The 26,344-nt window shown below is 33.1% G+C and overlaps 9 protein-coding genes across 9 annotated transcripts; 3 read left to right on the forward strand and 6 right to left on the reverse strand. All coding sequences in view use genetic code 12, as the record gives it.

The window, feature by feature from the left end:
- Window positions 1-1,979: 1,979 nt before the first annotated feature.
- VMA4 (H(+)-transporting V1 sector ATPase subunit E) lies at window positions 1,980-2,865 on the reverse strand (the record flags this gene model as incomplete). Its single annotated transcript, XM_064879717.1, has 2 exons — window positions 2,715-2,865; window positions 1,980-2,639 (listed from the first exon to the last, which is right to left on the reverse strand). The coding sequence occupies exons 1-2, from the start codon at window positions 2,733-2,735 to the stop codon at window positions 1,980-1,982; spliced, it is 681 nt and encodes a 226-aa protein (XP_064740679.1). The 5' UTR covers window positions 2,736-2,865.
- Window positions 2,866-2,982: 117 nt separating this feature from the next.
- CRC1 (carnitine:acyl carnitine antiporter) lies at window positions 2,983-4,178 on the reverse strand. The gene is given in 2 exon segments (XM_064880539.1): window positions 2,983-3,006; window positions 3,017-4,178. The coding sequence occupies 1 exon segment, from the start codon at window positions 4,032-4,034 to the stop codon at window positions 3,174-3,176; it is 861 nt and encodes a 286-aa protein (XP_064740680.1). The 5' UTR covers window positions 4,035-4,178; the 3' UTR covers window positions 2,983-3,006; window positions 3,017-3,173.
- A 390-nt stretch (window positions 4,179-4,568) lies between these two features.
- Window positions 4,569-7,276, reverse strand: SPC98 (Spc98p). Its single transcript, XM_064880540.1, has one exon. The coding sequence runs from the start codon at window positions 7,221-7,223 to the stop codon at window positions 4,629-4,631; it is 2,595 nt and encodes an 864-aa protein (XP_064740681.1). The 5' UTR covers window positions 7,224-7,276; the 3' UTR covers window positions 4,569-4,628.
- Window positions 7,277-7,420: 144 nt separating this feature from the next.
- On the reverse strand, window positions 7,421-9,597 carry HEM1 (5-aminolevulinate synthase). Its single transcript, XM_064885659.1, has one exon. It carries the CDS (start codon window positions 9,347-9,349, stop codon window positions 7,619-7,621), a length of 1,731 nt encoding a protein of 576 aa, XP_064740682.1. The 5' UTR covers window positions 9,350-9,597; the 3' UTR covers window positions 7,421-7,618.
- Window positions 9,598-11,459: 1,862 nt separating this feature from the next.
- Window positions 11,460-12,488, forward strand: ADH5 (Adh5p; the record flags this gene model as incomplete). Its single annotated transcript, XM_064879959.1, has 1 exon — window positions 11,460-12,488. One exon carries the CDS (start codon window positions 11,460-11,462, stop codon window positions 12,486-12,488), a length of 1,029 nt encoding a protein of 342 aa, XP_064740683.1.
- A 2,715-nt stretch (window positions 12,489-15,203) lies between these two features.
- On the forward strand, window positions 15,204-17,645 carry RJT21DRAFT_116974 (proton-dependent oligopeptide transporter, POT family). Its single transcript, XM_064880541.1, has one exon. The coding sequence runs from the start codon at window positions 15,428-15,430 to the stop codon at window positions 17,318-17,320; it is 1,893 nt and encodes a 630-aa protein (XP_064740684.1). The 5' UTR covers window positions 15,204-15,427; the 3' UTR covers window positions 17,321-17,645.
- A 1,856-nt stretch (window positions 17,646-19,501) lies between these two features.
- On the forward strand, window positions 19,502-21,435 carry RJT21DRAFT_123787 (POT family-domain-containing protein; the record flags this gene model as incomplete). Its single annotated transcript, XM_064882758.1, has 1 exon — window positions 19,502-21,435. Exon 1 carries the CDS (start codon window positions 19,543-19,545, stop codon window positions 21,433-21,435), a length of 1,893 nt encoding a protein of 630 aa, XP_064740685.1. The 5' UTR covers window positions 19,502-19,542.
- Window positions 21,436-21,581: 146 nt separating this feature from the next.
- Window positions 21,582-23,308, reverse strand: RJT21DRAFT_9236 (histidine phosphatase family protein). The gene has a single exon (XM_064885667.1). It carries the CDS (start codon window positions 23,123-23,125, stop codon window positions 21,728-21,730), a length of 1,398 nt encoding a protein of 465 aa, XP_064740686.1. The 5' UTR covers window positions 23,126-23,308; the 3' UTR covers window positions 21,582-21,727.
- A 1,509-nt stretch (window positions 23,309-24,817) lies between these two features.
- Window positions 24,818-26,215, reverse strand: RJT21DRAFT_3974 (histidine phosphatase family protein; the record flags this gene model as incomplete). Its single annotated transcript, XM_064884426.1, has 1 exon — window positions 24,818-26,215. One exon carries the CDS (start codon window positions 26,213-26,215, stop codon window positions 24,818-24,820), a length of 1,398 nt encoding a protein of 465 aa, XP_064740687.1.
- Between the last annotated feature and the right edge of the window lie 129 nt (window positions 26,216-26,344).

The raw sequence follows: 26,344 nt of genomic DNA on the forward strand, positions 1-26,344 counted from the left end.
CAGCCACGCACTGAGTCTGTAATCTTTCCTGATCCGTCATGACTCACCCCAAAACGGAAGTGTTATTAGATACAGACAATTTGTCAGTTTTGCGTGCCGCATGCCTAAAAAATAAAATTGCAATAATTTAAAATTTTTCAACTTGAAGTAAATTTTTAATGCCATTCAATCAATGTGTATTATCATTTGTCAATACTAATTTATATTGGCATTGTTGATCGGCGTTATCTGCGGATGTGGCATACTCTAAATTACATACATTAATACTAAAACGTTACTTTGGTCAAAATAGGAGAATATTAATTCGCTTCAAAGGCACCGTTTGTGTATCACACTCACTTCTTCTAGGGGCTCGGTCCCCTTTTTATGTTGAAGTATCTCATTCATCTTCTGACATTAGTGTAACTACGTAGAAACCAAAACTAGTTTTTTAACACATAAATGACTTCTGTATAATCTTGACTGATGGTTCGGCAACTCTGCTCCCCAATATTTTAACGCAAGTATGCTGCCTTAAATCAATATCCGGGATTCAGAGTTCGAGAAATAGGGGTGGAGAAAATATGAAACATGAATTAAAAGTTAGGACTGCATCAATTCACACAATGGCTTTCTGTCTCTTTAAACTTGATTAATGCATGTCATGTGTAGTTCATTTAGGGCTTTCGTAATTTGACCCAAGAAATGCTGTGAAAATTTTTTATGTAAGATAGATGTGAAAAAATTATTTTATTCAATTGGTAGTGCCAAAGTGGGTTGGCTCGAGTTCCCATATCCCTAGATCACCGAATTAGGTCAAGTCAATGTATTTCGGTGGTGTTACATTAGGTGGGGGACAATAGTATAATGTGATGTATAATTACGGAAAGTCTTATCGGAGAGTTGTTTCATATTTACAGTAAGTCTTATCTTAGTGCTACAACTTCATTGCCAAGCACCCGAATATCAAAGTAGTGTAATAGTAAAATTTTGTACTTGTCGTAAAGCACTGACAGGCAAACTCAGTAGGCTTCTAATTCCAATGTAATTTTTATTATGTATAGCCTGCTAAAAAGCTATAAGTAGTGTTGCATACCGTAGTACGTTTCTATAAGGTCTTTGAAAATCCACGTGACTGTTATCTATATACAGGATTACATGTATGCAGGCACAGCCCTGATGTAACATGGTAGGCAAAGTACGTAAGTCAGGGTGATCCGGTTAGAATAGGCGAAGTAACCCTATCCAAGACTAGCCAAGATCCTTAGGTGAGGTTGTTACCTTCGGAAGCTTGCCGGACAGTATAAATTGCAACTATTTCCTGGTAGCGCTTTATAAGAAGAAGCGATATAAAAAATGTGTTGCATTCTTGAGAAGCTGGGATTTGGAACTAAGCAAATTAAGCTTAGCTGTATTAGTCAATGATCATGCCTGGACATATTAACTCTTTCGTGCTGTCGATTGTAGAGATAAATGTCAAGTTCCTTATAAAGCTCGATCCATATATACAGGAGTATGAGCCAATGTTTTAATTGGCTGATTCTTGAAACGTCCCCTGTGCCTCTAATATTTAATTAGGCACTTCTTTGTCCATACTAATGTATCTCAGAATTAAAAGCTTAATCTTACAGGTATACTTTAAAATTAAACCAGACAATTTTCTGTATTTAAGGTTTTCCGTGGGCTTCTTTGCAATCATATTCGGGTCTTGGCAAGGGAACGATCACAATACCAGTAGTCATGTGACCAAAACATATTAAATCTATAGTAAATTAATGAAGTCGTATTTTATTGAACTATAATGTATATAAATGTAATAAAGATAAGATGAAGTAAAAGCTTGTAAAAAAAGACTGTAGGTGAAGAACTTTACTTACGTAAATCAGAATGCTTGAAGTAGCGGTTATAACAATAGAAGAAAAAGACTATTAAATCAAGTAGTAAGATGAAGAAGAATGGAAGTAGTAATATTATAAGATGCATAGTGGAGTTAATAATATCTAATCAAAGAATTTTCTAGTTTTAGAAATTCCGAATAATTCTAATCTTATGGCAGGTAAAGCTTCTTCTGATAAAATCTTTAATCTTTCTTCTAAAGTGTTATCGACTTCAATCTTTCCAGTACCATTAACAACAACAACACCACCGGCGATATCATTACTTAAGAAATTTTCTTCATCAATTGTTATATCAACGGCAAACTTGGATTTAGATTCAAAGTTTTTAGCTGCTTCAACGGTAGCTTCTTTAGCTATTTCAACATCAGCTTGTTTAACTCTAACTGTAACTTTTTCTTCTAAAAGAGCCAATACACCTTCTTCAATTAATCCAACTAATACAGGTAAATATTGAGCCTTATTTTGAGCAACAGTCTTTAATTCCTTCTTAACTTCATCAAATATTTCATTCAAAACTTCTTCTTTAGTAGCTAAAATTCTTAATCTAGTCTTATTAGCAATGGTAGATTTAGTAATTTGTTGAGCTAATGAAGCCTTCTTTAACTTTTGTTCATAAGTTGAATCAATAGCAGCTGTTTCTGATCTAACAATTGAAGCCTTTTCAATTTCATATTCTTCATCAGCTTTCAACTTAATTTCTTTAGCCTTTTCCTTAGCTTCCTTCTCAATGAAGGCCTGCATCTTGGTAAGTTCAGACTTAACCTATAAGATTAATATTGTTAGTATATTATTATTATTATTCGACTATTAAACTCAATTGAATTAATTAATACATACTTGTTCGTCAGATAACGTCATCTTGAATCAAATGGAATTATATAGTATTATGATATTATAGTTACTGAAGATATCTACTGAGGCTCCCCTGGTGTCTCATCCATCTTATCGACATTTTAATATTCGTTCCAAATTTTGAGCATGGTCAATTCCGTTCGGGTGGGCGCACGACTTAAGTGTAAATTATATTGTATACAGGAACTATCTACTAATAGTTAAATTACTACTTACTAAATACTTATTGAATACTTACAATAATAGTTATAATAATAGAAATAATATATATAAAAATAAATATAAATAAATATAAATAAATATAAATAAATATAAAGAATAAATAGTTATATATAATAAATAGTAAACAATAGGGTTATACAAGTGAGTGATGTAAGAATTGAAAGTATTCTTGTGAACAACTTTTTTAGTCGAGAAATGCAGAATGCTAAAGAAGAATGAAGCTTATACAACGTTATCGAAGAAATTCTTAGCAAGCTCAACTCCTAAGAAAGTAGCAGCATTAGCAGGGAAAGATCTGGCCAAAGCAGGTCCAACACCAGGGAAGAAAGCTTTAATACCACCTTTGGCGTAAATATTCTTTGTGACTTGAGAGATTGAAATTGGAGTATTTGATGATTGTTGAGTTGATTTAATAGTATCAATTGGGAAAACACCTAACCACATGGCTACACCAGCAGAACCACCAGCTGTCATAATAGCAACCAATGATAATTCATTACTTCCTGGTTTAGATAATTTTTCTTTAACATATTCATAAGTTGCAAAATATAAGGCGGAACCAGGACCATCTCTTGCTAAAGTAGCTACTGACCCTTTGAAAATTGATCTAATACCACCAGTTCTATACATTTCTTTAACAACAGCTCCCATGGTATTGTTAGAAGATTTGCCTTCTTGAATTTGCATCATGACTTTGATTCTTTCAAAAGGTGCTGCAACTAAAGTTGTTGGAATAGCACTAATGAAACCTGCTGTAGAAATATCACGGATAGTAAATTGATCAATGGATTTACCAGATGAATAAGCAACCAATTTCTTACCTACATCATAACCCCAGAAAGATACAGCAAACATTGGGGTAACTCCTAATAATGGAGGTAAAACACCTCGATAAAGTCCCAAAGCTCCATCTTTAACAATGGTTTGTTTAACACATTCAATTGATGATTTATATAAACCAGTTTGTAATCTAACTTTAACTAAATCAAAAGGGTGACCAGTTAAAACAGCACAAATACCACCAAAACCACCAGCAGCAAATGATTTAACATTATCCACCAATACACTATCAACTTCTTCCATATTTAATTCCGTCACTTTTATAATTTCTCCAAAAAGTCTATAAGTCTAAATCTAATAAAAATCAAGCAACTAGAAGAATATCTTACTTCTCTTTTAAAACTAACTAACTATACCAAAGGAAGAATATGATTTATTTATATATTATCTGAATTCCCGAAAATCTGGGGATATATAAATGCGTGTGTGAAAAATAAAAATAAAAAATCTGTTGATTTTTGCGGGTGAGATTTTGTACCGGTGACAAAGTCCGAGGATTTAATTTAAACTAATTCCTTGGATAGTTAACCGATACCCAGAAACTATAAGAAAATAAGCTATTGTGATTCTTATAGGCTGTAAAGGTTACGTATATGTAGTATATTGAAAGATTCAAATGATATGAATTTTATTCTTGATCTTTGTCTCTAATTGATCTGGTACCTCTCTATAGGTCAGTTTCTAGTTTCGGACACTCACCGTTTTACCGAGGAAGTATCTTACAACTCCGGACCAAAATTAAGCAACACTAAAATGATAAGAGACGATAAATAATACGTACGTTATACATACATACAATATATATATATATATTATATATACAGTAGCGAATAAAAATTAGAATAATTTACTTAAATCGCGTAAATCATGATCAGTACGAAGATCTTGAACAAACTCATTTATAGTGGTTTTATAATCTCGGAGATATATCTGTTTGTATATCCTATTAATTATATTTTGTAAACTTTCTTCCACAATAAGTAAATCTTCATCAATTTCTTCTTCTTCTATATTAATATTATCTTCTGATTCCTGTTGTTCTAATTTTAATAATAATACATAATTAACAAGCAAATTAAAAAACTCTCGACAACTAGTTAAAAATTGAAATGTAATATCAAGAATTTCATAAATTTGTTTGATATAACTCTTTCTAGTAACTTTTCCGATAATATTCTCATTTAAAAGCTTATTATTAATAATTTGATTTAGATAATTCTCATGGATTGATAAAATACCGTCAATTGTTAATTCATTAACATTACTTTTATTATCATTATGCAAAACTCTAGTTTGATTAGTTTCATCTAAATTTTTAATGAATTTGGAATTTAAACTTCTTAATAGATTCTCTTTCTTATTTTGAGAGAACTTATTTGATTTAAATACTTTTTCAATTATTTCTGCTTGAAATGTATTTTCAATGACATCATACGATAAATGATTAATTAATACATTTATATGATTAAGTAAACGATTTCTTATTAAATTTATTGAATTGAAAGATTTGACTATCCAAATAATCTTTCTTTCTCTGATGGTTAATACACCATTTCTATCACTGTTTCTTCTCAATCTTTGATATTGATAGTTAATGTTGTGTAACTCATTCTTGTTTAATGTACTCGATTCTATGTAATTCTCTTCCAACATCACTTGTAAATGTCTAAGTTTCCAAAGAAAGTTAAACATCTTATAATACCCGATCATAATCTTTGAATCTAATAGAAAATGAATTGATAAATCATCAAATTTATAATCAATCATAAATACTTCCCAGCCAATATTACTTCCCTGTTGAGTATTCAATAATCGGAAATCTAATCTTTCCTTATATTTCAAATTCTTCATAGAAGAATTACTTACTGATTCTTCTAATATTTGTGATAAATAATTAACATTAATATTATTCGAGAGGTTATTAAATATATCATTGCCCTTTAATATCACTTGATGAATGAAATCATTATTTTCGATGAAATATGTCTTCTTGAAATTTATTAAATTCTCAATTAAGTAATTCTTAGATCCAAATAATACATTGGTTGTATAGTTAATTAAATCTTGATATTGCAGTTTTATCAAATTTTGAAAATCATTAGTGCTTAATGAAAGCACGATTTTATTATCTATACCCTTATCAATTATGCTGGAATCATGAATTAATCGACTATATTTATTTTGATATTCATTAATCCATTGTAACTCATTACAATATTTAGTTAAGAAGATTATCATCTTCCCAATTTGATATATCTTAACTCCAAGATTTTTATGAATAAATTTCGGTATTCTAGCAGGTAAGAATTGAATAATATCATTAAACTCATCTTTTTCTAAGTCAAATTTAATAAAAAATTCATTATTTGAATCTATTAATTCTCCATTAATTAACCAAGCCTGTAATATTTCATTATAGGGTTTAATAATTTCTTTTAATATCGATAAACTTAAGTTTTGAATCTTATAATCACCAAACTTTGTAAGTTCAAATATTTTAGTCAATAAATCTAATCCATTAACTTTATCCAAATCCACAACAATGGAATATAATAATCGTAGTTCATAAATCCAATTATCGTATAAGGCATTATAAACATCTAATAATGAAGAACATCTTTGATTACCATTCTTATTAAAAATCTCATTGATATCTTTTACATATTCAAGTAAGTAAGATTCCATTACTCTAATATAGGCAACTTTAATAGGACTATTCAATTTACCCTTTTTAAGTTCAATGAAGTTAATTAAATTCTTATATATTAATCCACATTCCAATACATTAAATAGTAATCCAGAATAACTACTATTTACAGATGTAGGTAATTGAATATGTTTATCATCATTATAAAATGATAATAATTTAGAATCTATTCCTAATAAGGTATAGGATAAATATTTCAATATTGTATCTTCTGATAATGTTTGATAATAAGGATTAATTAACTTATCTAGACTCATTGTATTACTATTCTGTGGATTAGATTGACTAGTGAAGAACTTGTTATTACTATTGTCTTGCAAAGGTGAAGATCTTAAACTTTCATTCCGTATATTAGTCTTGGTACTTCGTATTGGTGATATAAATGAAGTTCCTTGAGATTTCAAAGTATTGAAAAATATCAAATAATTATAAATTTGATCTACACTCTTAAAACTTTGTAAGGATTCAATGATAGTTTGAAATCTCACCCATTCAGTCTGTAAACCCCGACTTATAAATTGAGTCCGATATTGATTTGTTAATTGGTTAAGTTCTGAAGTTATCGATGATGTACTTCTAGAACTTGAGTTGGAGACTTTAGCTATAGATACAAGTAAATCACTCGTTATACTTTGGATGAATTCCTCACCGAATTCAGCCGGTACCAACGATTTCACCAACCGCTTGGTATATAGCTTAACCAACTGGCTCTTATCCAAAGTCATGCTGGTTCTTCTACTACTATTATTACTACTTCTACTTCTTCTTTTAGTGTACTCTAACTTTGTTTGTTTTGTTTTGGTTCTGATTCAGCCTGCACAAATACATTTTTGTTTTTTCCTCTAGTGCGCGTACTAAGTGATATACATCCCATATATATATTTAGATAAAGAGTTATCAGTTTTGTATTAGATACTTTGGTTAGGGAGTAATTGATTTTATTTATTGGATTTTTTGGTAAACAGTTCAGAATAGCTATATAGCAAGAGTATAAAATTGAGTGTCTGTAAATTAGCACCAGAAATGGTGACTGACTGATTTAGTTAGAATATATAAAAATGAGACAAAAAAATAGTATAACAGACATTGTAGTAATTAGTGAATAGTTTTTGTAGTCACACTAATAAGCAGAGACACCAGAAGAAACTCCAATTGGTGAAATTAAAGGTTCAGCAACATTTGGATTTAAATCAGCATCAGTTAAGCTTAATTGTTCTTCAGTCCAAATATGTTCAATATTGACCTTTTCTGGAGTACCGACTCCGCATAAACCACCTTGATTTTCCCAATCATTAATTCTATTCAAACTCAATTCATTGAATACTGAATCTAAAGCTCCAATCAACTGATTGGAGAGTTCTGGTCCATGACCTGGAGTAGGAGTAATTCTCAATCTTTCTTCACCAATAGGAACGGTTGGGAAGTTAATAGCTTGAACATAAATACCATGTTTATCTAATAATAAATCACTTGCTCTCTTAGCATCAGCTGCATTACCAACTAATACTGGAACAATATGAGAAGGATTTGGAATAACTGGAATTCCAATATCATTAAGATTGTTCTTAACATATCTAGTGTTCTTTTGTTGATTAATACGATCAGCCAAAGTAGATCTTTGATATCTAATTGAAGCTGATGAACCTGCCATGATAGCAGGAGGTAAAGTAGTAGTAAAAATAAATCCTGGAGCATAAGATCTAAACCAATCAATTAATTTAGCCTTACCAGTAACATAACCACCAACAGTACCAAAAGCTTTACCTAAAGTACCAGTAACCATATCAATTCTGTTCATGACAGTCTCAACATCTGGTTTAGAAATACCAGTCTTTAATTGAACATCGAAATTAAGATGTTCTGCAACACCAGCACCATGAGGACCATACATACCAACAGCATGAACTTCATCTAAGAAAGTTAAAGCTCCATACTTGTCAGCCAAGTCACAAATAGCTTCAATTGGAGAAATTGAACCACACATGGAATAAACAGATTCAAAAGCAATTAATTTAGGAGTAGATTTTGGATATTGAGCTAATCTTGCTTCTAAATCTTTCAAATCATTATGTTTGAAAATTTCCTTCTTGGCTCTGGAATTTCTAATACCTTGGATCATAGACGCATGATTTAACTCATCTGAAAAGATAACTAAATCTTTAATCTTTTGTCCAAACATTGATAAAACTGCATCATTAGCAACGAAACAAGAACTAAATACAAGGGCAGCTTCATGTTTATGCAACGCCGCAACTTCAGATTCCAATTTAATAGCATGACGGTTATGACCAGCTATATTTCTAGTACCACCGGCACCTGAACCATAAGTATCCAAAACACGCTTCATTTCAGCAAGAGTTTGAGCATTCTTACCCATACCAAGATAATCATTTGAACACCAAACAGTGACTTTATCAGTTTCATTGGTTCTATGAGCCTTTGGAAATTCATGAGCTAAACGATTAATGTTATTGAAAAAACGATAAGATTTATCGACTCTCTTCTTTTCTAATTCATTTTCCAAGAATCCATTATAATCAAATTTGTTTTCATTGGATGAAAGATTGACATTTAACAGACCTCCAGTGATTTGATCAGTCTTGAAAGAGTAAGGATTTGATTTTGGAGCAGTAGTGGTAGTATTTGGAACAGCAGTAGCTTTTAAAGGGTTTGAAGCAGAAGAATAACTTCTACCTTGTTCCTTAGCTTGTAAAGCTGCAGACATGAATGGACATTGACGAGCTTGATTAGCTAAACCTCCATGAACCATACTTAATTGACGTAAAGATTGGACAGAAGAGGCCTTAACAAATGGACAAACTGCCATAGAGGCTTTAGTAAGAGATTCCATGATTGATAATTGGGTTTGCAACTATAGGAATTTTTCAGATTTGTAATATTTTCAACTTTCGATGTTTAAGAGAATTTAGATTATATACTAGGTTTCCACTTCAACAACAAAACACAACAATACAAATTAAGGTAACTATCCCTAATACAGTGAAATTATTCAAAGAATAAGTGAAAGCAAAGCTAACTATTTTGTTATATATAACTTTCCAATTCAGTCAACGGAAAAAGACTTGTATGCCAGATGACTAAAACGGGAATTGATTCGCTTGTGAAGAAAATTTTGCTATACAATTTTGAAGAGGAGAGTTGTATGCAGGAGCACGATTACTACATTGGGTTAACATTTCCTTTATGAATCTACACATTACTAAGTCCATATCATCTATGTGCTTTAGAAGCATTTTAATTCGTCATAGATGAGGCCTTTGAACTGGTACGTAAGAGAATACGGTGTCTGATGAGCTATCCTATTTCATTGGTAAAACTATTCATACTTTAACGACAATTTTGTGGAATATATTTTAAAAATGGATGTAATTGGTTAATGATCTTCTTCCTGTTGTGGACCATTGTATGGAGCGGAGCGAATAATAATAAAAAATGGCTATTGAACTCAGCTGATGTTTTATTACTTATTTGGGCGGATTTTGTGGGGACCAGAACGAATGAAATTTGTAATGTAAGTGCGATCATTCGCTGAAGCCTTTGCAATCAAAGCCCGGTGACTCAAATCACGTTATTGGGCACATGATCTCAGTCATATGTCAAATAATGTAGACCCTAGACCAATTTTTTTTGTATGTTGATAAGGTAAACAAAGAGAAAATTGGAGGCAATGTGCCTGTGCATTAACGATTTATGACTGCAATACATGTTAATGATCGGAATAATTACAATATTAATATTTATATATAGTAAGATAGGAGATTGTGGCAAATTTACCATCAATTCTGTTAAATTCAGTTGAAGTCAATATAACATTTGAATTAAATTCAAATACAAGCTCTTTATAAAATATTGAAGGTAGTTGCATGGCTCATATGATTTATCGTTTGATTCCAGTTCTATAGAAAAATTAAAATCAACGATCATATTTGAGTTTAACACCCCATATCTAATCTGGATATACCTTCATTACATGTAATTCGACTCTGTCTAATTTTAAAGGTGCTTATGTTCCTTGTATAAAAATTGCATATAAATTCTGATTGGTTAAAATGCATACGAAGTACTTGAGTGGAATAAAATCGGATGCTTAGGCGGGCTAATCACTGATGTAAATAAAAGCTCGGAAAGCTCCCTACTTTTCTAATGGCGAGCTTTTATTCTTTGTTGGAGCGCACCCCTTTATTTTGCTTGAGCTCGTTTCTTTTTTAATTAGAGAAATTTTTAAACCTACGAGTCACTAATCATGCTATTTGAATTATCTGAAATAATATGCCTGTGTGGCCTAACCTTTCTAAGCTATTCTCCTATCACAGTGAACTGGGAAACCCCAATCTGTTCATTATTGTGGGGTATTAATTATAGCCACGGTCACGTCTCTATTTATGCATCAAGCTTTTAGTTTAAATAAAGTACAATTATGTATTGAATCCCACATAAATTGGGGGGTCTGGAGGGGAGTTTCATCGCTCTGAACCTTAAACATACGTTTTCCTTTGCTTGTAAAATTTACTCAATTCTAGTCACATTTTATTCCCATATTAAATAGTTGGTATTCTTTAATAATATATCTGGTGTTATTATTTCGAGCCGATAAAAATTACATTGTTCGAATATATCGGATATCTTCTTTAGTCTGAATCCCTACTAAAACCTTAGCAACACCACATTATTGTAAAGTATGACTTGTAAATGTTTCTCTTTTAGTTTCCACTTCTTGTACTATATTACTTCTCGGCTTTAAACAAATCAAATCCTAATTACACAACAATAGTATATATTAGTATATATAGTCCGCCTTTCGTCAAAATCTTTCGTCATCTATCGTTCTTAACTTTTATGTCTTATTGATTAATAGTCTAGGATTAAAAAGATAATCTTACGCACACCTGATTATATTATAATAAATTTTAAGAACCCCAACGAATTACAAATATTTTAGAATGGCCACAATTCCTTCATCACAATACGGATTCTTTTACAATTCAAAAGTTGGGCTTAAGTTGAAAGAAGACCTCCCAGTTGCAAAATTGCTTCCAGGACAAGTTCTTTTAAAAGTTGAGGCTGCTGGTTTATGCCACTCCGACTTGCACATCATTTACGAAGGCTTGGATTGTGGAGATAATTATGTAATGGGTCATGAAATTGCTGGTACCATCGCTGATGCTCTTCCAGGCGTTGATGGACAATTTTCTAATCTCAAAGTCGGTGACCGTGTTGCTTGCTTTGGTGCAAATGGTTGTGGAAACTGTGAATTTTGCAGAACTGGAAAAGATAATGACTGTGTTAATGCCTATGCCAACTGGTTTGGTTTAGGATCTGATGGTGGCTACCAACAATACTTGCTTGTGAGAAACCCAAGGAATTTGGTTCCAATTCCAGAAAACGTCGAATTTGCTGAAGCTGCCGCTATCACAGATGCAGTATTAACTCCATATCATGCTATTCGCTTAGCAAATGTTACACCGGTTACAAAGTTGTTAATAATTGGAGCTGGTGGTTTAGGAACTAATGCCATTCAATTGGCATGTGCTTTTGGAGCTGATGTAACTGTCTTAGATAAGAAACAGAAGGCTTTAGATATCGCTAAGAAATTAGATCCACAAATTACTGCCTATACAGAATTGCCTAATGACTTACCTGTTGCTATATTTGATGTCATTTTAGACTTGGTCGGTATCCAGGCTACGTTTGATCTTGCACAGAAGTATGTGAAATCAAAAGGTATTATTGTTCCTGTTGGGCTTGGCAGTCCTAATTTGAATTTTGATTTGGCTAGCTTGGCCCTTAGAGAAATCAATATTTATGGATCATTCTGGGGTACATCTCAAGATTTAGCAGAATGTTTTGCTTTAGCCGCCCAAGGAAAGGTTAAACCTCAAGTCCATACTGTTTCTTTAAAAGAATTACCTACCTATATCGAAAAATTGAGAAATGGTCAATATGAGGGAAGAGTAGTATTAATTCCATGAAGTGGATTTTTTAAAACAAGTTTAATTGCAATATGTATGTCTCTTAGATCTTAAGACTTTCTTTTAATATATGTACGAAAATATGTCAAAAAGTTAAAAAATTTCGCAAAACAATAGCAATAATCTTAAATGTAACAATGAATATTCTTCTATCAATCAATTGTAGAAACAGGATCAATTACTACAGAATTATACAGAAAGGCAAGAATTTGCAATTATTTTCTAAATTGGAGTGTTTAATTGTACGTAATCAATTTCGTCGTTTGAATAGTTATCTTGGAAAAATTGAAGCAATAATTTTTCACTAAAAGGGGAATAGGTACCCGTCCAGCCATGTATAAAAAAGCCATCACATTAAATAGAGTTACATATACATAGTGCCCGTTCAACAACAATGGGCTTACTTGACGGTGATTCTTTTGACAAGAGCCTACCTCACACCGTACCGAATATTTCTGTGGGTCCAACAGCCTAACTGGCGCGCGGCTAGAAAATTATCCGAACAAGGAAAGAATAGAGAGGTGATGTCCGATTAGATACGAAACCACACTTGTATAGTAGAAAGATTAGATCTAACGATAATTTCATGCTGATTGTATTGGTTTTGTGCTTCTACAATTATATCCAGATCCAAAAAGTAAATCTTGAAAGTTAACTCGTTCAAACAAATAGTATTGTAATGCAGCATTGATAAAATATAAAAAAAATAAACAAGGTCCTTCAATAAAAAAAAAAAAAATTAAAATAATAGTTCAAATTGCCGTTCTTTTTGCCATCCCATCGCAAGGATCCAAAATCTCAAAAAATATTGATCGCTTCTTACCTTTGGTTTCTTTTTTTGACACATTTGCGTCTAAAGACGATAGCGCACAAAGCTACAAATTACATTCTATGTACTTTCGCCGTTGGATTACTTTCCGTTTTGCCTTAATTTATATTGTCAGTATAACTAATTGCAAGCACCTTCTTCACTCCACAGTTTCAACGAGCACAATGTCAAATAGCATCGGCAATTAAATTCCTTGTTAAACTAACATATACAGTTGTTCGTAAAATATCAGCGATAATGTGTATGTGATATTCGAAAGAAAGTTCTACCATCAGAAATGTTGAACTCAATAATTTACCTTGTTGGGAAGAGTAAAGATTTTTTTGATTGCGTTCCTGGGCGCCTGGATTATAAGACATCTTTTCCAGCCAACCTCCCTGGCATCCCCTAAAAATATTTTATCTCGGAGCCTCCTTGTCTGTAAGAGCCGTTCCTCACGGAGCAGAAAAACTAAATCAGGTCATGACCAAACCACTTCAATAGGAATTATACACTGGGTGAAATGTTAATTTTGCCTATTGCACGCAATCGATTAAAGTCGAGTGAAGTTAATTAGATCACCAAAGAATTTTATATAATTACATAATTTAATTATTAGAGAAAATTTAAAATAATGCCGTCGTAAAGTTTTTCCGTGCCACTAAAATATGTAGTTCAACTCAGTAGAATAGTCATTTTATATGAATCCCTACAGTAAGCATTCATCTTTGTGGGGATTGGTGACATCGGCTGGCTCAAAATGGAGAGAATATACGGCAAAACTGTTGAAAAATATCTTTAGTGGTGCCATTGGTTTGGCTTGCCATTTCAGATACTTGCTGTTTATGGACTTCAGATGGTCGAATGGCATCAGACATTGCAAATATATCTAGACATTAGTAAAGGCTGAAATTGGATTCAGGGTGTTGGGGAATATTGTTCCTCTTGAATAGATACTCCGACCAATGGCTTGCTTGATGAAGAGAGCGCTTTTATTTCTTTTTACTAAGTGAGATGAGTATGTGCTGCTATAAATATATTATAACTTTTAGCAGTTCTTTCCCCATTCATATATAGACATTTGAATGATCACAGAAACAGTACAACAAATAAGTTATTATAATACAACGTAATACTGTTGAATTGTAACAATCAATTAGATCCCAGTTTAGCTCCTGATAATGCGCTTCATAAAAATAAAAAAGTTTCTTTTTTTTCTTCTTCTTTTTTTCCTCTTTTTTTTTCAGATTGTCTATGTACCTTTTTGTCACTTTTGACTATTTTGATGGACTTACGTACATAACGATGATTACCATTGGCTCCATAAATGGAACTGATAAGGAAGTAAACTTAATGTGAGTAGGAACATGGCTTGATATTGTAATGAATTCTACTTGAATGTCTACAAAATATGAGACTTTGAAGGGTCAATTCTTAACCCCTTATGGCCAGCTACATTTAAGGATAAAGCCCAACTGAGTGGCTATAGCCCCGCCACCACCATAATCCTTAATATGGAATATTATTTTATTTTGACGATAAAAATTTATTCCTTTTCATTTTCTTGTTCTTTTTGACAGCTCTCATATATGCATTCTTCTAACCATAATGCTAGATCGATTAACGCTCGCTGAGGCTGCCAAGCAATTTCTTCAAAGATCCATAAATTAAGTTTTAGACAGAATTTAGAAGAAAGTAAAGTGTAGTGAAATGACAGCAATCTAATCCAAAATAGATAAAGTGTGGTTTCAGATCCGAGTTTATCTGTTGAACATTTGGTGCCGTACCATAATACAACGTAACTGTGTCTCTTTTTAATTTCTTTATCACGTAATACAAAAATAATATAAATAAAAAAGAAAAAAAAAAAGAAAAAAAAATAATTTGCAATTCATGCACAATGGGCACTGATTGCAATATAATCCTCACTATCAGTAATTCCAATTTCAGAAATTTTATGAAGGTAATTTAGTGTATGATACTAATAAATTAATAATAACAATTTAAGCCTATCTCAATAGTGGAGAATTAGTGATTTCTTAATATATAAAGAACTAGGATTATCCCAATTTTCCCATTTATTGCTTTATTATAATCTTTTCTTCTTTATCAAAAACCAAGTCTTCCGACAATGAGTTCCATTCAAGAAGAAAAGCAAGCTGCTGTTGATCAAGTCCTTTCTAAGGACGTTACTTCAACTAGTGATGAAGACTACGATTACGATGATCCACATAATTATTCTACCAACTATGTTGATGAATTTAACCCAAGAGGTTTAAGAGTCCCAACAAATGAAGAAGCCGCTACTTTAAGAAGAGTTTTAGGTAAGGTTGCCTTCTCTACTTACATGATCTGTCTTTGTGAGTTGGCCGAAAGAGCTTCTTACTATTCTGTTACTGGTATTATGACTAACTTCATTCAAAGACCTTTACCACCTAATTCTCCACATGGCTGGGGTGCTCCTGAATCTAAGGACAGTTCAAGTCAAGCTGGTGCTTTAGGCCAAGGTTTAGAGGCTGCTAACGCTCTTACTTTATTAATTACCTTCGTTGCTTATGTTGTTCCATTATACGGTGGTTTTATTGCTGATACTAGAATTGGTAAATATAGAGCTATTTGGATCGGTGTTATCTGTGGTTTAGTTTCGCATATTTTATTTGTGATTGCTGCTTTACCAACTGTTATCAGATCTGGTAACGCTGCTTTAGCTCCAACCATTTTAGCCATTGTTTCTTTAGCTTTCGGTACTGGTTTCATTAAACCAAACTTGTTACCATTATTAATGGACCAATACCCAGAAAAAACAGATGTTGTCAAGGTCTTACCATCTGGTGAAAAAGTTATTGTTGATAGACAAAAGTCATTCGAAAGAATGACATTGGTTTTCTACTGGGCTATTAACATTGGTGCTTTCTTCCAATTAGCTACTTCATATATTGAAAGAAGAATTGGTTTCTGGTTTGCTTTCTTCATTCCAATTCTTGTTTACTTAATCTTACCAGCTGTCTTAATTTACTTAAGACCTAGATTAGTTTTCAACCAACCTGAAGGTTCTGTTTTAACTAACTCATGGAAAGTGTCTGCTGTTACTTTCTCCAGTGGTTTTATTGGAAGATGGAGAAACGGTACTTTATGGGAATGGGCTAAGCCAACTAATATGATTGCTAGAGGTAGAGAATATTACAATGAAAAGAAGAAGACTCCAATCACTTGGAATGATCAATGGGTCTTAGATGTCAAACAAACTTTCAATGCATGTAAGATTTTCATTTATTTCATTGTTTTCAACTTAGCTGATGGTGGTATCGGTTCCGTTCAAACCTCTCAAGCTGGTTCAATGACTACTCTTGGTGTACCAAATGATTTATTCAGTAATTTCAATCCATTAGCCATTATTATCATTATTCCAGTTCTTGATCATGGTATTTACCCTCTTTTAAGAAGATATAAGATTAACTTCAAACCAGTTTACAGAATTTTCTTCGGTTTTATCTTAGCTGGTTCTTCGCAAATTGCTGGTGCTATTATTCAATGGAGAGTTTACAAAACTTCTCCATGTGGTTACTATGCTACTGTATGTGATGTAGGTACCGGTGTTTCACCAATCTCTGCTTGGCAAGATGTTTCATTATACATTCTTTCTGGTGCTGGTGAATGTTTTGCTAATATTACTGCTTATGAATTAGCTTATACCAGAGCTCCACCTGAAATGAAGGGTTTAGTCATGGCTATCTTCTTATTCATGTCTGCTATTTCTGCTGCTTTATCTGAAGCTGTTACTCCAGCTTTGATCGATCCATACTTAATCTGGCCATTTGCCGGTATTGCCATTGCTACTGTTGTCGCTGCTGTTCTTTTCTTAATCCAATTCTGGAACTTAGACAAAGAAATGGAACAAGAAAGACTTCAAAGAGAAGCCTTAGACAGAAGAGATGAACTTGAATTCATTACTTCTCATGGTGGTGTCGAAAGAAGTGAAGACTTAGCTCCAGTTACTTCTATAAAGTCAGCTGTCGGTAAGTAAGTGAAATACACTTGCATTTAGGTTGATTTTTTGGGCTTACTGTGTTACTAGTTTTTTTACATGAAAGTATCATTATAATTCTTCATAAGTACCTTTTATATTATTATTCATTCAGTTCTATATAGACTTCGGGTTATTTTCATTGTCTTTTATAATATATCATTTAATTATTTTAAATTCATTTGTAGTAGACTTCTAGGTTATTGAAGCCTTAATTCGTAAATGAAAAGGATAGAAGCGTAGATTTTGTATATAAACAAAGGTGGAGATAAAAAGGGGTGGCAGTATTATAAACGAAAAGAGACAGTCATACGACTGAATGACAATTAGACTTTAAGCTTTCTGTCTACTATAATTTAATTCAATTATAAATTTGTTGAATTACACCGTTAAACTTAAAACTTGATCTGATAAATATTATATACAGTATTGTCCAAAAATGGTTATCTACGGTACCAAATCGCCGTTCATTTAGCCATACCATCGCAAGGATTTTTGACGGATCATTTTTGTGTTTCATATCTTGACGAATTAATTACAGGATGACAAAGCCCGAACTTCTTGAGCCCGAACTTCTCGAGCCCGAACTTACACTCGAACCTGAACTTTACGAGAGAGAGTCTTTCATACTGTCACAGTACAGAGACATTTTATTAACAATAGAGACCATTAGAATAGTACACTTTATAGTTCTTTACTTGTAAGAATTTTTAAATAATTGTTGAGCTGTTTTTCAACAAGCATGCGTCTTCAACGGGCATTGAAATCAACAATTCAATCGATCCCCGCTAACTCAACTTGTCTCTTTGTCCAGTATACAGTCAACTAGCAACCTAAATAAAGATCATCTCATTTGAGAATTTTCCTCCATACAGACATGTGCTCAATAAGGTCAGATTTACGATTGAAATAGATCATTTTGTAATGAAAATATTTATTGTTTGCATCCGGAATCCAATTTGATAGATAAATTCAATTTTTTATTAACTAAGAAGTAGGTTTAGGTTATACTAAAATATACTTGATTATACCGGGTAAGAATGGTAGGTACTGCACGTAATAGTAACTAACGTGACAAAAGAGGATGCTGCGTTATCAGAGGCTTTGTAATTTGTAGTACGTCTCTCAGCCTGCATCCAAAGCCTACATTGCTGCTGAAAAAGGAGAGCGCATGTGCAAAGTCTTCGCTTACATGCCACTTTTTGCAATTATAAGTTTATAACATCGAGGTCGTTATGACAGTTTTACTAATATGTTTATACATAGACGATCAAAAATGATACTTGAATCTAAAACATAATTTAAAGTATCCTCTTATCAGCGAAGCTTTTAAGTAATTGCATATGGCATTCTGTATCTACGCATTATTTATTTCATTACAAGATAAAATATTCTTGGCAAGTCTGGTCAGATCTGTGGAAGCAAAGGGCACAAAATATGTCCTAAAAATTAGGTAAAGACATCTTGGCAACAATATGCCTTAGACTGATCATAATTTCACATTATTCCGCCATGATACGCTTCAAGCTAATGAATGCCAGGAAAAGTCAAAGCTTCGATGTCAATCAGTTTAATTTCTTAAAGATCAGTTCCTACTTTATTTTTCTATAAAGTTTCCAAGCCAGAAAAACAGAGTTAGACTACTATAAATGGTGGTTTTGATAAACCATTGATATCTTATCATCGCCGACTCCATATAACTAAAAAACAATTAAATGTATGCGCAAATAAAATTGTTGTAAGGTGTGGTTCAGAGTTTAAATTGAAGAACGGTGCCGTACCAGCTAAAAGACGATAGATAAAACTGTGTGCCTCCCCCAAAATTCGTTATCTTACCGAAAAGGAAATACCAGGGCAAAAAATTTGCAATTCCGGTATAATTAATAATTAGGCAATTGATAGTTCATAATAAAATTTATATTAAGGGCGGATTAATATGGGGATGAAAAGCCATGATTGAGCATACGGCTCTGTTTCTTTGCATATCTGTGTTCTAATTTAATTTCTGTTACCATTATTGGCTCTTTAAGCCTACTTTATGGGAAGTATTGTGATTGATTAGAGGAGTAAAGATTTTGATTAAATTATAATCTTTGATGTATTTAAACGTTGAATCTCCCTTTAGTTTCAAATAATTCAGTTGTATATAGTTTCCATTTTTATTTTTATTTCTATTTCTATATAACTATTTTGTATTAATTGTATAGGACAAAATAATAAAAATGTCTAATTCTATTGATGAGAAGAAAGTCCCTGTAGATGTGGTAGATGAGATTACTTCTAAGGACTTCTCTGGTGACGAGGAATATGACTTTGGAAACCCAAATAACTACTCTACAAATTACGTTGATGAATATAATCCAAAAGGTTTAAGGTATCCAACTCCCGAAGAAGCTAAAACATTAAGAAGAATATTAGGTAGAGCTTCTTACGCTTCTTATTTACTTTGTTTATGTGAATTAGCCGAAAGAGCTTCTTATTATTCTGTTACTGGTATTTTAACAAATTTTATCCAAAGACCATTACCAGAGAACTCACCACATGGATGGGGTGCCCCAGCTTCAAAAACATCTTCTCAAAGTGCTGGTGCTTTGGGTCAAGGTTTACAAGCCGCTAACGCATTAACAACTTTACTTACATTTGTTGCTTATGTGGTTCCATTGTACGGTGGTTTCGTTGCCGATACCAAACTTGGTAAATTTAAAGCAATTTGGATTGGTGTGATCGCTGGTTTCGTTGCACATATTTTATTCGTCATTGCTGCAATCCCATCAGTTATTCAAAATGGTAAAGCTGCTTTAGCTCCAACAATTCTTGCAATCTTGACTTTATCAGTAGGTACTGGTTTTATTAAGCCAAACTTGTTACCATTATTAATGGATCAATATCGTGAAAAGGCTGATGTTGTCAAAGTCTTACCATCAGGTGAAAAAGTTATTGTTGATAGACAAAAGACTTTAGAAAGAATGACATTGGTTTTCTACTGGGCTATTAATGTCGGTGCGTTCTTCCAATTAGCTACTTCATATATTGAAAGAAGAATTGGTTTCTGGTTTGCTTTCTTTATTCCAACTGTTGTATATATTCTTTTACCAATAGTTTTGGTGTACTTAAGACCAAGATTAGTATACTCAGATCCTCAAGGTTCCGTTTTATCGAATGCCTGGAGAGTAACAAGAGTCACTTTCTCTAGAGGTTGGCTCAAAAGGTATAGACAAAATTCTTTATGGGAATGGGCAAGACCAAGTAATATGATCGCAAGAGGTAGAGAATACTACAATGAAAAGAAGAGAACTCCAATTACATGGAATGATCAATGGGTCTTAGATATCAAACAAACTGTCAACTCATGTAAGATTTTCATTTATTTTCCTATTTTCAATTTAGCTGATGGTGGTATTGGTTCTATCCAAACTTCACAAGCTGGATCAATGACATCCAAAGGGATTCCAAATGATTTATTCAGTAATTTCAACCCTTTAACTATTATCATTTTGATTCCAATTCTTGATTACATTATTTATCCATTTATGAGAAAGTATAAGATTCCTTTCAGACCAGTCTGGAGAATCGCTTTCGGTTTTGTTTTGGCTGGAGCTTCACAAATTGCTGGTGCCGTTATTCAATGGAGAGTTTACAAAACGTCCCCATGTGGTTACTATGCTACTGTATGTGACGTTGGTACCGGTGTTTCCCCAATTTCAGCTTGGGTAGAAGTTTCAACATATATACTTTCTGCTGCCGGTGAATGTTTTGCCAATACAACTGCTTACGAATTAGCTTACACCAGAGCACCACCACATATGAAGGGGTTAGTAATGGCTTTATTCTTATTTACAACCGCTCTTTCTTCAGCTTTATCCGAAGCTGTTACTGCTGCATTGATTGACCCATACTTAATCTGGCCATTTGCCGCAGTTGCCATTGCTACTTATCTTGCAGCAGCAGGATTCTTATACCAATTCAGAAACTTACACATAGAAATGGAACAAGAAAGAATTCTTAGAGAAGACTTAGATAGAAAGGAGGAAGGTCAAAGGATCGCCCATGGTGGTATTGAAGATGATAACAACTTAGAAGCCGTAACCTCTATTAAATCTGCCGTTGGAAAGTAGACGACAAATACCGTATTTAATTTGCAGTTCTTTGTTCACATTCTTTTTGAATATTTTAATGTACATCTAAACTATAAATATTAGTAATCGAAATCATAATCTGAGTTTTCAGTATTACAGTAACCAGAAAAACAATATATGGTAGCGCATTTATATGTTCAATATACATATAATACACAAATCAATAAAATTTAAAGAAATATGGTCACCAATGGTGCCCTATTTGAAACAACTGGTTGATGTAAAGAAATAAAATATCATGAACATTTCAGGAGTATAACATTACAAAAGATCAGAAATTACCTAACGAACCGGAATAGTTGGTAGTTGTCCAATCCCAAAAGAAAGTAACTTTATTTGGTTGAGATGCAGTAAGTTCACAAGTGTCGGTGAAATTGAGATGACCAATTCTTCCCTCAATGTACTTTTCAAATTCGCTGAATTCACAAGATAAACCTGGGCCAGCATTACAACCAGGAATAGGGATAACAGCATCATTAACAATGTATCTAACATAAGAAGTATTGGAACATTGATACTTTTCTGTATAAATTCTAGCAGCTTGTGGAACAATTGAAGAATGAACATAAGGATTTGGGAATGGGATGTATGAGGTTGGTAAAGGAGTAGTTGGTTCAAGAATACCTAAAGCTGCATGGAACCTTTCTAGATCAGAGTCATGTGAGAAAGATAACCAGATCTTGTTCTCGGCTGAATCATTCTTTAACAACGCCAAAGAAGCATTTAAAAATGGTGCCCCAATGGTAGCAGTGAAGTTGTGACCTGGCCCAACTGAGTAATAGTTGGAAAGATCAGTATGATAAGAATTTCTAACGAATTCTTCATTGGTAAATAACGTACAGAAAGGAGATTCCCCTCTAACATTAATTTCATAAGCACACCAAGAGAATAAACTTTGGACGTCACTGGTAGTTAAATTCAATCCTGGATTTTGACCAACTAATCTGTTGACAATTGGTTGCAAATATGCAGTAGTATTGTATTCAGCAATAAGACTAGCATTAGCACCGGTATTGTAAGTTTTACAGCCGATACTTGGGGTTAAGGAATTTGCACCTAGACTAGCACTTTCATTAAGGATGTTGAATCTGACATTGACTCCCTGGTTGAATTGATCACCTAAGAAACCACGAGCAAAATAATTAGAGGTTTGATAAACTCTACCAGAATTGGAAGTGAAAATAGGCAAGGTGGTTGTATTTGCAGCAAACAAATCATTATACTTAGCTCTGAAATAAGCACCATGTCTGTAGGCAGTAGTGACACCAGCATAAAGACCTTGAGAGTTACTTGGAGTAGTTTCCTTTTCATATAAGCTTTGATCAGGAACAAAATAAGTGTAAGTGTTAAGGAATTCCAAATCACCAGTAAAGGTTTTATTATAGTTTTGGAATTTCTTATAGATTCGTTCAAAAGTAGCACCTTCGCCCAGGCCCGGAAATCTTTCACCATGTCTTGAAAGCAATTGAACTTGTTGGTATGAACAATTGGCAGGTAAATCAACATCAATACCGTATCCATCTCTTTGAATATAAGGAGCAGAACCACCTAAGAATTTAATGATATTATAATTTTCAGTAGCAGCTTGTTGTGGAGTTGCAAGATCTGGGTAGGCATTTTGAGTTACCAAGAGTAAACCACTATTAATCAAGTTTGAAATAGAGACCATTTTTAATTATTGCAAAATTAACTATTTTATTTTCTTACGACTAAAATGTTGCGTTTGCTTCGCTTTGTTGTTAACAGAATCTACTGTAGATCAAAGCGAATTACATAAAAGCAGAATTTCTTGGACCGAAAGTATTTACTATTGAAAAATTACGAACTACTTATACCTCCTAATTAAAAAAAAAGGGAAGTAATGGAAAAGTGGGTTAAATGGAAATATTTGAAGAGTTGTAAATTTCTGTTACACAATAGGCCGTAGTCAGCAGTCATCTATGTTCGTGTATATAGTGGTGTTTAGCCACATGCACGGCATATGCAACTCATCTATTAGAAGATGCAAATATTCTATTAGATATGTAACTAATTTATTAGTTACGGCGTTTTGGTTATGACCAAAATGCTTTGTTTCTACCGTAGTTTCTATATAAAGAGGGTCTTATTCCCATGTAATTTGTATATATGTTTTATAGAAATTGACGGTCCACATTAGTAAATCAGTGTACTACCTGCCATATACCATATACAGGAAAGTGATCATACGATTAGTCTATAAGGATTTTAGTAGTCTTGTGACGTAATTGGGAAGAACATATCTTCCAATTTGCCTTGCATTATTCTAGATCACAATATATTCAGAGCTTCTAATATTATCATCCTAATTTGTAAGATATCTTACTGTTTTCGGATGTATTATCCTAAGCTACTCGAGTCCTACTTTAATTTTAATATACAGTCTTTAATTAAATGCATATTACTACCTTTTAAAATGCAATTGGAGTAATCTGTAGTTATGAGCCCAGCTTACTTACTCCTGTTCTCTCTTCTTCAGTATGTGGATATTCTATACCTTTAATTTAAGCCTCACGAGGGTACTTCAACCACTCATTGAAGACTAAAACCGGAATCACCCTACAAAATTTACATTGATGGATATGTGATTGGTGTTGCCATCATTTCGCACAGCCTCTCCCACATAAAGAACTCAAATATTTTATGGGGGACAAAATTCGGATATTCATCATAAGATGTTCCCCCTTGATTGGAGTTCATAGACTTATTAAGATAATGGGCAATATTTGAAATTAAGTATCATTAAATATTTCTGATATTTGATGTAAAATTTACCTATTATAATCGTAAATTTCCTGAAGCTCCTCTGGTTCTCAAATTCAGAAATTTAGGAACAATTTTTAGCAACCAAATTTCAGCCACACTTTCTCCACACTAGCTAAGTGTGGATCATTACCTGCTCACCATAATCCATAGGTCCGAATTTTGCAACTCTCTATCGGATCGCACGTCAGAAAGTTGAAGGCATTAATTTTCTATCCATACTATTTACAATTCAAAATCCACGAATAATTTCTTCCTTGATAGTCACAAAAGAAAGGTAATACTTGTAAATTCCGGTGGTTCACGCTGTCAATGTATACCTTAACTATAAAGTTTTTAGTTGGTGCTTACTTCATCACTAGTTTACAGGACAGAGGTAAATAGTAGCACCTCATGAAATTTACTATCTAAATTAAAACATATTTTATAAGATAAACAAAACATCTAATTAATAAAACTTAAAGAAGAATGAACAGTGACGGTGTCCTACTTAGAAACAATGGGTAACGAGAAAGAAATAAAAAATAGAACTTTTCAGGGTATCAGTTTACAATATCTGGAAACACAAGACTACTCACCATCAGAAGTTACCTAATGGAACGGAATAATTGGTGGTTGTCCAATCCCAATAGAAGGTAACTTCATCTGGCTGTGATGGAGTAAGCTCACAAGTGTCGGTGAAATTGAGATGACCAATTCTTCCTTCAATGTACTTTTCAAATTCGCTGAATTCACAAGATAAACCTGGGCCAGCATTACAACCAGGAATAGGAATAACAGCATCATTAACAATGTATCTAACATAAGAAGTGTTGGAACATTGATATTTTTCTGTATAAATTCTAGCAGCTTGTGGAACAATTGAAGAATGAACATAAGGATTTGGGAATGGGATGTATGAGGTTGGTAAAGGAGTAGTTGGTTCAAGAATTCCTAAAGCTGCATGGAAAATTTCAAGATCAGTGTCATGAGAGAAAGATAACCAGATCTTGTTCTCGGCTGAATCATCCTTTAACAAAGTCAATGAAGCATTTAAGAGTGTTGAACCAATGGTAGCAGTGAAGTTATGACCTGGACCAACTGAGTAATAGTCGGAAAGATCAGTATGATAAGAATTTCTAACGAATTCTTCATTGGTAAATAAAGTACAGAAAGGAGATTCCCCTCTAACATTAATTTCATAAGCACACCAAGAGAATAAACTTTGGACGTCACTGGTAGTTAAATTCAATCCTGGATTTTGACCAACTAATCTGTTGACAATTGGTTGCAAATATGCAGTAGTATTGTATTCAGCAATAAGACTAGCATTAGCACTTGAATTGAAAGCATTACAACTGATTCTTGGGGTTAAGGAATTTGCACCTAGACTAGCACTTTCATTAAGGATGTTGAATCTGACATTGACTCCCTGGTTGAATTGATCACCTAAGAAACCACGAGCAAAATAATTAGAGGTTTGATAAACTCTACCAGAATTGGAAGTGAAAATAGGCAAGGTGGTTGTATTTGCAGCAAACAAATCATTATACTTAGCTCTGAAATAAGCACCATGTCTGTAGGCAGTAGTGACACCAGCATAAAGACCTTGAGAGTTACTTGGAGTAGTTTCCTTTTCATATAAGCTTTGATCAGGAACAAAATAAGTGTAAGTGTTAAGGAATTCCAAATCACCAGTAAAGGTTTTATTATAGTTTTGGAATTTCTTATAGATTGGTTCAAAAGCAGCACCATCACTAAGAGCTGGATATCTTTCACCATGTCTAGAAAATAATTGAACTTGTTGGTATGAACAATTGGCAGGTAAATCAACATCAATACCGTATCCATCTCTTTGAATATAAGGAGCAGAACCACCTAAGAATTTAATGATATTATAATTTTCAGTAGCAGCTTGTTGTGGAGTTGCAAGATCTGGGTAGGCATTTTGAGTTACCAAGAGTAAACCACTATTAATCAAGTTTGAAATAGAGACCATTTTTAATTATTGCAAAATTATTTTTTCCCGGCTTAGTGCTACTTCACTTTGGTCTTGGAATCTGAAGAATTATAGATTAAAGAGAAATATGTAAAACAGAAATTCTTGGCCGAAAGTGTCAACTATTGA

The sequence above is a fragment of the Scheffersomyces amazonensis genome, assembly GCF_036850825.1.
Source record: "Scheffersomyces amazonensis strain UFMG-HMD-26.3 chromosome Unknown RJT21scaffold_1, whole genome shotgun sequence".
Classification (NCBI taxonomy): Eukaryota; Fungi; Ascomycota; class Pichiomycetes; order Serinales; family Debaryomycetaceae; genus Scheffersomyces; species Scheffersomyces amazonensis.